Raw genomic sequence first — 13,975 nt, 5'->3', positions numbered from 1 at the left:
AAGTCTTAGACTGTTTGAGCACTTACTTCGACAATTATTTTAATACAACGATAGGGCTCTTATAATTAATATATTAATATCTACATTTAATATTATAACATTAATAACTCATTTGCAGGGCCCCGCGCATGATTGGTTTTTTTAACCGTTTTAGATGGAAACTGTGTTTAACAACAAAAGAATAATTCGAAGGATTAAAACGTATAAACAGATTTAAAAATAAATCAATACGATTTGAATATAGAAGCGAACAACTTCATACTTTTTACTGCCTTAATATATTATAATATTATAGACTTAAGCCCTTAGGCGTCAACCTAACCAAACATGTCACGAATCATTACATTTTTGGTCCCCAAACGAGTAACGACGAGCATTAAAGTGTCCAAAACGGGCTGCGTTAGAAACCATTAGTGTCAAAAAATAGCCTCGGCAGTCGGCACACTAGCGAAACGGGATTAGTTATCGTAGAGTATACGATGAATATTATTATTATTATTTATAATGTATGATCATACATATGACGATATTTTATAGTTATTTAATTTCCCATTTATAGATACTCAATACTTAATAGTTATGTGGTTGTCGACAAAAAAGAAAAGAGTAAAGGGCAAACTATTCGTCGGACAATACTGCAACCACTCCTCGGCGTCAGCATTTCACGGGCGCCAAACGACCTGACGCCGCTACATACGATACGTACAATGATAAGCGACGTCCGGCGGGACAGTGTTATACCTAATATTAAAATATTATCCATACACATTCGCGATTGACACCACACCTCGAACGTTTTTATGTTTAGACGCCACTATTTCATTGTCTGTTTGTCCACGAATACCGGGAAAAGTCGCCATAGTCCGCAGTTAACACTCCCAGGAAAAAAAATTAAATGTTTTATTCTGCTCGACGGGAGTAGAATGTAGCAAGCGTTTGGCAGTAGATGGAGACCATATTATACATATGATAAATTGTATATTACTACTGAATACGGACGATTCTCTTTCTCTCTCTCTCTCTCTCTAAATATATATATAAGTATATAATACTATTCCATTACCACTAACGTCATCCTCATTTCTAATATTATATCTATAATGATACAGTTTTTTACAGCAATCGTCGAATCATAAAATTATGCTAATATTATCAAAAATTAATTATATGTTCGTCTATCGTAGCTACACACACGCAATCGAGGATGAAATAATACTATATTAATGCGTAGTTATTTCCACCGCTCTAAATCTCCATTCATCACGAAATTGTGGCGTTTCTTGTACGACAAAAATATAAGACAGTCTCATAGTATTTATGTAATGAGAAATGTATAAACAGCGTACTATTTTGTAATTATGAGACCGAACAAATAATAGCCAACGAGACTTTGGTTCTAAACACGCACATATTTATAGGGAGCGTATAATTCTGTAAAAGAAGTATACATATTATATATAATATATAAGTATACCATTAACTATCAAAAAATGTGGATAGTTTCCATATTAACGTAACCGGTGATTACAATATAGTGTTTTCGAGATGAAGTTAATATATATACAATATATATTATATATATCGTGTATATATATATATATTTATTTTCAATTTATTTATAAACTCAATCGATGGAAATGTTTAGCAGTCTGCCAGTCTATATGTAGTTTTAATAGTTTATGTAAATTAAATTATTGAATAGAAATACCTATTTGTCTAACATTAAATACAGATTAAACATTTATTTTTATTTTTTATTATGCAAACAAAATAAGATAATAATTGAAAATTATAAGAAAGTAGTTTTTGATAACAATCAGTATTATTGTTAAAGTAGATACAATCAGATATCGATCACATAATTGTTTGGCAAGAAATGTAGTATTTTATCCAAACACAAGAAAAACTCACCCAGATACAACCCAGTCTTGTTCCACCCTTATTTATTTTAGCAAACACAGGTAGTTGATGCCTGAAAACCATTTCACGCTGGTCTAATATAATAACTCCAAGGAACCCTCTTTCATACTTTTTGTTAAACACACCTGCATAATGTGCGCGCACACACACCACATACATGCACTTATATATATATATATGAGTAACATATGGACAGCATTCGACCCTCTGCTATATACATGTACAATAATATACAGCATATATACCTACATTAAATGCATCGGCTTCAAGGCACGCTTAGGGTTTCCGATTTCAAATAACGGGCGAAACCACAAGTAATAATAAAATATGTTTCCAACTTCCAAGGCAAAGGCAATGAAAGAAAAAAACAAAAAAAAAATATATCCAGAATCGATTTCAACAACTGATCGCGTGGTTATTTAACGAAGCCAGCCGGTATTATTCTTGATACATATACGTATCTAGTATCTTAACACGCAATTTGGGTTTATAAAACGCACATACTCATTATAAATATGATATGTACAAACTTCAGACTGAATTATTATGGTAGTCATTTGGTTATCTATTTCATATGTCGAGTATAATTCCAAGGTTGCGTATATGACAGTAACATATTTACTGTTCTTCAAGCTTGTACCGACTGTACCGCCAGTTACGGCCTTTCTCTTGTATGAGCGGGGCCTATAGCATACCCAGCGCGAATATTCATATGAATACAAAACAACAATCATTTTCTAATCTGGGTTAAGCGCTGCCCCTCTCCTATTTTAATCGAAATCAATCGCAAACGCATTATATATTATAATATGCTCTTAGTTCATACGGAATTCAAGGTAGATTAGGCAAAATTAAATACACATTTATACTATGAGCGTCATTAAACCTCAAAATGATTTTTTCCCGAACATGTTAGTGATATTATAGGACCAAATATTTATATAGAATCATATAGAAACTGATACTAACGATCTAGGCGTTGAATTACACAATTATGATCGATTTCAATACGAACACGTACTAAACACATCCGAATGCAGTGGATTCGACCTCGATGACCACTATCATTCCATCACGCGTTCAAGTCTGTCTCACTCTCTTTTTAAAATCCGGATGCTGAGGTTCACGACTCCAAAACAATTTTATACCTCATCTGTCTTAATTTTGAGCAACTATTATTCAAAACGATTCTACCACTATTCAATTTTGATTGTCTTCTATTAATAAACTTTTACAGTCTATTCTATGACATTCTTTCAAGTACGATGTAGGACTAATAATTTATAATGGTTTTATAAAATAAATGCGTATCCAAAACTTCTTTTAACTTTTTTATGAACAGCGATAGGTCGTTTTATAAAGTCCTGATTTATAATAAATGTATCATACATTTAATATGGTGCAAATTATATGGAAATTCATAAAATGGTAAACAATCTAATAAATCGTAAAAAATGAAATTCACAAATATTTTTGAACTTGGTTGTATATTTAAATGAAATAAATAAAATAAAAACTATTGCTGCTGTTTAGGAGACTGGAAATTACACCAAGAATAGGTTGTATATATTATAGGCGAGGCCCGGGTTGTTTATTTGACCTCAGCATGGCACGAGCTGAACACTAGCTTGACCTGCGTCATAAGACGTGCGCGTTGGTAAAACCAGTTTAAGATGCAAATAATATCAGCCGTGTGCAGATCGAACCTTACAAAGAAAATACTGTATTTGACTGGAAATGGATAACAAAAACAAGATAATCTCGTTTTTAATTCGATATATCACTAAAAAGATTGTACAGTGATTCGATATGGATGTGCGAGTTTTAAGAAGAAAAAGAGAAAAATAAATGTCGGTATTAATGAATACACAGGAAACGATTAAGAGTTACACGCAGGGTGTTACGCATCGGTAGCTTGCTTTACACACAGCCAAGGATACAGGTGGGACTTTTAGTGAAGACACTTTTTCCCGGGTTAATATATGTGCGAGCGAACCTTGTGAACAATAGATAAGATAATACACCTGTTGTAGATGTTTCTCATACTTAAAAAAGCAAATTGCAGTTGGTATAATTATGTATTTATGCTTTTGCTTTCTTGTGGTTATTAAGACTTTCTGTCCAATTTGTGTAGGTGACTGAAGGGAGTTTGTTTTTTAATTATTATATTTATTTTAATACTTAAATGTCATATAAATATAAAATTAGTTCTCGTCCAATTAATTTTGAATAAATAAAATAAGAAATAACTAATAAGATGTATCATATTTGAATTAATAAAAATTACTTTCATCATTTTATCGAAACGATAATTTATCTTAATTTATACATAACATAATACCACAATATAGCAGCTATATAATAATATACCTATACATATATATTTACAAATTCGCAAAAGTTTAAACACGATTTTATTTAAAAATTAATGATTATTTCATTTGTATAATTGATAAGTATATACTATACTTAAGTAATCGAAACTAAATTAAATTTTAGATATCTACAACATGTATAAGTTTGTATACATTACTTAAGTTTGGGAAAATTACAACCTACATTTATTCAAGTATAATTCTACAGCCCACTATAATTCACTGTTTTAACTCACATAACGGGTTATAGAAAGTATACCAAAACCAGTAGCATACACTAAACTACACAACATCCCACAAATATGTAATATGATTTTAAGTTGAAACAATTGTTGGCTTATAATTTATAAAACATCATTTATGTTTACAATAACAAATAATATTTATTACATATTTTTTTTGGACCATAATAATATAGTATTACTATAAGTTAATTTTATATCCATATTATTAGACATAAAAAAATTATAACAAATATTTTGAAATTTTGATTATATTCCAGTATTCTACAATATAGTCACATGCGTTTAATTTTATTGAATGTACACATAAACATGTGATGATTATTGGTGTTTTATTGTCACGTAAATTAATAAGTATATACAAAAAAATGCATAAAATAATAATTTTTGCCTATTTTTGCCTATTTTTATTTATTTTAATAAATAAAAAAATGAGTTTCTAAAAAAGTTTGTGAATATTTAAAGCGTTAAACAGAATAGCAATAACTTTATACGAAATATTTCATAACTGTTTATATAGAATATTTCAATGTAAGACAAACAATCAAATGAATTATCATAATAATCTATATACCAAATCACATCATAACCGTGAGTTACATTTTAATTAAGTATAGTATAGTAGTATACGTGTTTACGTATTGTTTTAGCAATAAATATCAAACACTTCAATAATAGTTATCGTGCTACGTACAATTTATTGTAAAAGATTTAATTCTTTATGAATTATTTATGATTAGAAAATATCAAATTATATTATACATTTTGAATATTTTGAGGAACACTTTATACAATTATAACTAAAAAGAGTAAAAAAAAAAGTTGTATATTAAGTATATACATATGCCTATAAATTTCTTAAACGATAATTGAATAAGTGAATATAACCATTATTTAAAATCGTTGAAGATATAAATTTGGTATGGCTCATTAATTACGAAATGTTTATGGTTATTATATTAGCCATTGGGTTATAGAGATGTTAAAAATGGTCGTCTAGCGTAGATTTGTTTATATTGAAGACGAAACACTTCGGCACGCACCAAAGTTATATAACATACTGATGTAGTGATGTAAGTATAATGTATAGTCACACATAATAAAACAAAACTACCCCTTCTTGCTATTGAAAACCACTTGATTGTGTATAGGTTGACATCGAATGAAAAAAATGGACTACGTATATAAACACAAAAATATAGAATAACAACATATTATTAATTATTATAGCTAATAAACTATATGGTGAGTAAAAATAAAGTAATGAGCGTGGGTTCTCATACATGATGAATACGGTTTCGGTTGGTAAACTATTCCCACGGGGCCCTTCAAATACGCACTATATACTAATATATTATATTTCCACCTTGAAACCCTTACGTTTTCCTACGAGAAAATTAATTTCTGTTTCCTTGGCACACCATTGTTAGCGTGCGCACACGCCGGAACATTAGTCGTAAGTCGAAATTTGGATTACCTGCAAGCTATAATACTCAATAGTTGCTAACCACCACTTCACCTGTAGCACATGTCTATTAGGAGATGTATCTATTTATGATTTCCACTCTTCGTTGCGTTTTATCATCGTTGTTATTATTTTATTTTATTTTTCAAAACAAAATCGTTAGCAAAATAAACGGCCAATTGTCACGTCATTCCACCCTAGGGATTACACCTCGCCGTCCCCCAGTGAGCCGGAACCACCGAACCGTGTTTCCTACTTCCTGCATGTCGCCCGAAAAATAACTCATCGTGCAATGCCGTGTCAACCACAATGATTTTTTTTAGAAAAAGTTTTAGGTAACTAGGTTACGACCATTGCATTATTGAATTTATCAGAATAAAATAATTTAAACCATATCTTTTTCAAAAAAATATTTTTTAAGCCAGCAAAATATTAATAATATATGATTTAAGTTGAAGTTTCAAACATTCATTGCTACTTATTTAAAAATTAAATAATACAAACACATACTATACATTAATTATATTATCATCTATGCGTATATTACTCAAAGCACCATAAAAATAAAGTAAGTATAATATATTATATTATGTTTAAAAATTAAAAACCTATTTACTTGTATTTATATTTACTTGCTATAGGTACATTTGTATAAATTTGAAGTCATACAAATAAATAATTTGCATTATTAAAAACAAAAGTTTTACAAACATTTAAATAATTTAATAGCCTATGCTTTATTTTTAATTGTGTAAGTATAGTATTGCTATGCACCTAATAATTTTTTTGAATTTCAAGTATTTATTGTATTCATCACAGCTCAAAATTTAAACGTAAACATGACGTACAAAAAAAAATTATACGCAATTATTGCAATTTATTTTACACAGCAGTACCTATATTATTACGCTTCAATAAGTATGTTTATTCATACACAGATGTTATTTTAACACGTCATGCGACTCGTATTTAATGTTTGTTTTAATAAACATAATTCTGCACAATGCACATAACATTATTATGCACCTGTACACTATTAACGTTATTAATAATATTTATGAAAAAGTTTAAATCTCAACACAATACCTACGGATTCAAAATCGGTTGGTAATTAATTACAGTATGTTTCAATTTAATTTATTATACCTTAATTTTTAAATAATATAAAAACTATCAGGAATGATTTTGCATTTATGCGTTACTTATATTATGGTACCTATACTATACCTTATTTTAATTTTCATTATTTTTGACACTTTTTTTGCTCTCGGACATCTACCATTTATAATCAATTGCAAAAACTAATTATAATTTTTTTTTCTTATTACGATATTTTTTCAATGACCAAAACTCATCAATACACGCGCTTAGAACCGTATTCAGGCGTGCCCATTTGGATACGGCAACAACTTACGAATTATAAGAACGCTATGCATCAATCAAAAATGTAGGTACCTACTTCCACTGGACACTTGCCCACCATTAAATTTGCAAAACAGCACACGTATACGCATAGACACGAAAAACTCAGAATTTATTATATCAAGTGTGTGTAGTATAGGTACGCAGTATGAAATATGCGTAACATATTTTAATACATAGTATTACAGACTACACGTTTATATAGATAGTTGTAAATTTACCTCATGCCACGCCCTCAGCTCCTTGTGAAGTTGCTGGCTTGTGTTATTATTATGAATATATTTTTTTTACTTTGCTATTTCGTATATATAATATATAGTATAGGTATACATATAAGAAATAAGATACGTATTATGTTTTATAATATAGTAGAATTAACATATTAAACACAAGTTACAAGTGATCTAAACTTTTTTTTTATATAATTTGCCCTGGGGAGTAAAAATATTATCTAGATTAGTTAGTTTAATTAGACAGGTTATCAAAATTCGAAGAGAGGATCGAAACACAATTAATTTTAATTCTTTTAATTTACAAAAAATATACAGGCGAATTGTGATAATTTATACTTTATAGATTTATCATTTATACCCATTAATACACCATACACGTAAATGGAATAGTGTGTATATTAGCTGAGTTCTTGATCCTCAGTGAATTATATTTTTTATAGTATTTTTCTTTTAAAAATGACGATAATTATATGACTTATTGTAGTTATGTAAAAATAAAACTAAAAATACTGAAAAAAATTTTAATATATTAAACCTTATCCAGTTATTTGTCATACCTCAAACACTATATTTTAGAATATATACTATAAAGACACGAGTGCAATGGTTATACATAATTTTTACGTTATCTTTTGAAGGATAAGACGCCTGTATGGCTGTATCATTCCCATGTAATGCAGTATATAAATTAATATCGCTTATTATAGTTGTATAATATATTGTATATATTATATGATATTATGATGTGGTACTACTGATACTAATGTATATTAAATTGTCCTTCTTAAAACAAAAATATGTAGAGTAGAATGGTCTATTAAGATTTTACAACAATCAATCAACACCCACTGTCATTATCCCTGAATATCAATAATAATTATAATACTTTACAACTGAGCTTTAGTACATTACATTATGTCTGGCTTATTTTTTTATAATAATTTTAATCATCAAAAATTGTTTATTAATTTATTTTCACATAACTAATCCCAATGTATTTTCATGTTTTATGCATTATATTGAAAATATAATATTGATATTTAACAGTTAAAATTATTTGAAAAGTTTTTTTAAAAAAATAGTATAATTCTTTAAATAGAATTCTATATTTTAAATTTTAAAATTGATACTTAATAGTTGTTATCAATTCAATAAGTAATTAATCTAATGAAATACAACACTACTGAGCTGCAAAAACTAAATACATAAAACGAAAATGTGATACTCAGTTAATCATTGACTATAGCTATAGAGTATTCTACAAATAATTTCCTTTAGCAGTATGCCTATTCTAGCATCAACTGGTTTATCTCAGGCGTTATTAATACAACACCTAATTTCATATGGGCACATCTGTACAACTATTTCAGCGGCTATCAGTTTATAATTATTATACGCGGCCAACAGCGATTTTGTTATCAAAGTGAAATGAGTCTGTTTCATTCAACTATTTTTTCTCAATCCCAAAGCAAAATAACCGGAATATATTTCATATAAGTATGTATAGGTATATATGAGATACGTTATTCTACTTCCGGCAACCGTATTGTATTTGTATAATGACCACATGAGAACATCCTTCTATTCACAGGTTTAGCAGTTAGTTTTACTATTCCTACTAAATATCTACTTTGAGGTTAGTAATAAAAAACACTAATTTTAAATATATTATATATACTTTCCTGTTTCCTAAAAAAATGTATAGTATATTAAGCTATTTGTTTGATATACGCATTGCGCAAGTATATGCGTATGTAATCGTAGTTATTGGCAAATGAACATCTGGCGACCGAACAAATTATAGATGCAATAATAATAACTTTAACGTTTTGCACGAATGACATACGACGATAAAAACACATATGTTTTAGCCATAATATAGCGTGAACTATATATAAATATATACTAGCAATTTATAGCTAGACATTGTGATTTGTTGAATAAAATAATAGCAAAGAATTAATATTGAGTGTTCTTGGCAGGTCTTCGAGGTCTACATTTTACATATATAATTTTTAAATTCCAATCACTCTTAAGCAACTATTTAGTAAATAATTTATAATATTTGACAAACAATTTATTAAAAAACCCAGTTGAAAATTATTTTTTAAGTTACCAATGAGATTTGACTAAAACAAAATAGTATAATTTAGAGTAAATGGTAATACTCGAATTTCTTAATCGAATACATTTTTAGAAATAATCCTAGATACCTAGTATAATAGATTATACATTTATTCTATTAAAATAATATTTAAATACATTTTTTTTAGTAAATTCTTACCTGTACAGCGCTATTCAGAAAACAATTATTTTGTCCCGGTTCATTAAGTAGACCTTTGGTGTAGGCCATCGAATCTCTGGAAGGCGGCATTTTTGTCGTTATTTCCTGATTTCCTGTGAATATAAACGATTTTATAAGGTATAATTATAACAACATCACGGTTTGTTATTAACGAGTATTGAGCAATAATGATTCACATCATCTTTGTAAAACGCATATAAATCATGGCTATTTTCTAACCAAGGAATTTATGTGAATACAATAACTAAATAATTACAACATACTCTTTGCAGTCTATTGTCAAATACCAATGTATCTATATATATATATATTCGTGCTAGTGTCATTACCCACAGAAGAATTCTAGCTTTGAACGCTAATTCCATAATGTAAGCCAATGTAAATTAATACGTAATTTTCTATATCGTTTTTATAGATGGAAGTATGGTAGTCGGTTATATAGGTAATAAATAAGAAAATTATGCATTTGAAAACTACAAAAATAAACTGCTGTACTTATACGACGTACGAGTACAAACGTATTTCGTTAAGGTTGTGTTCGGAATAAATAATGTCAATATTTAATACCCTATAGCCTATGCAACACCTATGTTTTTCCTACTAAAGACAATACACAAAGACATCGCGTACGCCCGCTTATTTTTATGGAGTTATTGTTATTTATTTTAAAAACATGATTCTTATGCTGGTGTTATCGGGACTAGAATTCTTTTTTAAAGACTGTGAATGGGAGTATATGGACTGTTAGAGACTACTGATGATGGTGCATGCTTGAAAACGCGGGACACGTCTTGGTTATGGAAATTAAACGACCAATACCACTAGTATACGGTGTTGTACCTATTTTTTTTTTTTATATATATAAATATTTTAGGTTTTGTGGATATTTTTAGTTAAAAATTTATTTTAAACAATAATTTTCGGTTATTATAGAAATACTATAAATGATTTGTTTTATATTAATACTAAAATACCTATACAATAATATCTGAACTGTATATATAAATACTAGAATACAATACATTACTAAAACTATGTTTTTAAGTACTGTTTTACGTCTTATAAACTTATCTTGATCTGAACAAAATTCTGATTAAGATGTAAGCGCGTCGAAAAAAATAATTGTCTCCCTTTTTAATATTATGAACTAGTTATTTAATGACACGGCAAAAACTTTTTTAATTTGACAGTTATTGTATCTTTACTCTTTTGTCGCCCTTGTTAAAATATGTTCCAGTCACAATTAGACATCAAATAACAATCATTTTGTGGACAATTTTTAGTTTCGAAATAAAATGATTTTATTTGAAACGATATATATAGATGTATATAAGAAACTAAGAAAAACAGGTTTCATAATTACACTAGATTTGGCTTGTGCTGAATTAAATTTAAATTAAATTTCATTAAAATGCATGATTTTGGTTAACTAAACCAGTTGTAAAATAATGATAAATGGATATGTAACTCACTTCGTTTACGCAAATACATAAAAACACTAATACACCACCATACAGTTATCGTTTTATTAATTGGCGATTAAGACTAACGAAATAATAGAATAACCGGTATGTAGATATTATATTTTTAATAAAGTTTAACAAAACAAGATGATTTAATTTAATTCATAAAGATTCATAAATTACAATTTTCCTAGAATTAATTTTTATTTAAAAAAAACTATTTATAAGAAATTTAAATCTAAAAGAATAGAAAGATATGTGATGGTAATGCGAATACTACAATAAATTTCACAACTTTATTTGTAATGTTTTGAAAATACTATAACGTTTTATATTTACTTATGTTTTTAGAACTGTGTCTATGTGCGAAAAATGGAATAAATTCACTTAAAAATTTCTAAAAAAACCAGTTATAAAAATGCATGATCACATTTTCATAAACAATAAACGAACAATGAACCGGAACAGATTGTGTTCACCAATGTTTACACGTCTTTATATAATGATGCGGAATGACAATCCGTCCGAAGACGCCGTTATAGTATACGATGCTATATAATATCGTGGAAAATGTGCATAAACAATAATATAGTTTCAACTTTCAATATCATATACATAATATAATATTAATATTAATATAACATTATTTTATTAAGTCTACATCAGTTAATGTTTATTGTTTAAGACTTTTGTACTCGTAAATAATATTAAATTAAAACATATGAATTACACAACTCATAAGAAGATAGAAATCATCGTTCAAGTCGTTTATTTGCAATACATTATATTTACAACATTCCTTTTTCATTAATTTTTACTGATACAATAAAATATTAACGGATATGATGACGGTATTTTGAATGATTTTTTTCGTTAATTTATTTGTTTTTGTATTTGCTCATCCGTAGCCCATATAGGTACTCTGAAGTCTGGATAGCCTCATTACTTATTAGTTTCGCTAGATGGACGTTAGTGTCACGCAACAGTCCGTTAACATTAAAATCAGGTGTGTTAAATATTCACAAACTAAAAATTAGCTAACATGTGCAAAGAAAAATATCCAAGCAAATACCTAAATTAAAACATATTTTAAACAATTCAAACAGAATTCATATAAGAACTACAAACGTACAATACTTGAAATCTGCGTCTTAAAAATTGTTTGAATAAAATAATATATTTTATAGCATTATATTATCCAAAATATTATTTAGTATCATACACGGTTCATTTATTATATCATACAAACTACCTATCACAATAATTTGATTTTAACTTTGTGTCTAATGAAAAAATAATTTCCAAGGCTTATTATTTACAATACAATACTATACAATGCTATGTCCATATTAGATAAAAATTGTTTCATAATAGGAAAACCATTTAATCACTAAGTAGGTTATTTAATCATCCTGGAAGTGATTATATTTTTTCAAATAATAAATTATTAATTTATAATATTATTTGTTAAATGATTTACTTATTTTGGTATCTAAGTATTATAAAAGTGCATGTTATAAAGACTAAAAAGTTACAGTAGGTTTAATTTATGAGATATAGCCATAACAATTAATTTTTAATTTACATTTCTTATTTCTCATAGTTATAACACTATTATTTTAAGCAATTTAATCATCAAATTAAGGATATAAATATTAATAGAGTGTATTAAAATTAATGTGAAATAAATTACTAATACACTACTTGTCTACCTATATATATATATATATATATATTGTATACAAACTAAATAAATTGATCAAAATCTAACTAATATTTTATAATTTATGTATAAAAAATCCGTGTGAATTCAACCCTTTACAAAAAATATCATGATTGTTGTTATTTATAGTAGATAACTGATTAAACTATTTTGTTATGTACCTAGTAATTTAAAATTACTAGTAATTATTTTTTTTATTATTATTTATCGATGTTAACAATGTAACAGTGCGTATATATTTATATTTATGATATAATAAATGATAAATAATATAATCTATTTATTTAGATATGTGTTCCCAATTAAGATTATAAAATATTAGGTACACAATAAAATTAAAGTTATAAATATAAAAATTAAAATTACCCAAATATCTAATAGTTTAATTGGTTAATATAAATTAAAAAAAAGAAATTGTTTTTGAAACTTTTTAAATACTCAAAATGTTAGGCTGTGCAATCATAATATATACATGTTTACATTTTCAATGTAAATGGATATCCAGTACCTAATTGGTATGTACTGGTCATCCATAGTCCATAGATACTTGTAATTGTAAACACTAAACATGTACTTGTATACGGCAATTTATCACATTTTTACCTCTAAATATTTGTGTTTAATATCTATAATGTAAATAATACTCGAAATTGATAAACATTGATAATTCATAGACTATTAAATCCGGCGGACGGTTTGGCGAAATCGAGGATAGGACGACCTACATTAAAAAATGCGGCCTCAACATCGCCTGGAGATCTATACAGCCACTCCGCACACCAAGAAACGGAATGGATTATGCAAGTAGCACATACGAATACATACAC

At 27.6% G+C, this 13,975-nt stretch overlaps 1 protein-coding gene across 1 annotated transcript in view; it reads right to left on the bottom strand.

Annotated features, from left to right (window-relative positions):
- The window catches only part of LOC113550406 (bromodomain-containing protein DDB_G0280777), a 38,204-nt gene that overhangs the window by 21,250 nt on the left and 2,979 nt on the right, over positions 1–13,975 (bottom strand). Inside the window, exon 2 of the mRNA XM_026952229.1 lies at positions 9,942–10,054. Within this exon, the coding sequence (XP_026808030.1) occupies positions 9,942–10,031 (90 nt within the window). The 5' untranslated portion in view covers positions 10,032–10,054. The remainder of the gene's footprint in view (positions 1–9,941; positions 10,055–13,975) is intronic.

Source organism: Rhopalosiphum maidis, chromosome 1 (assembly GCF_003676215.2).
Source record: "Rhopalosiphum maidis isolate BTI-1 chromosome 1, ASM367621v3, whole genome shotgun sequence".
Classification (NCBI taxonomy): domain Eukaryota; kingdom Metazoa; phylum Arthropoda; class Insecta; order Hemiptera; family Aphididae; genus Rhopalosiphum; species Rhopalosiphum maidis.
This window is presented reverse-complemented; position numbering and strand designations above follow the sequence as displayed.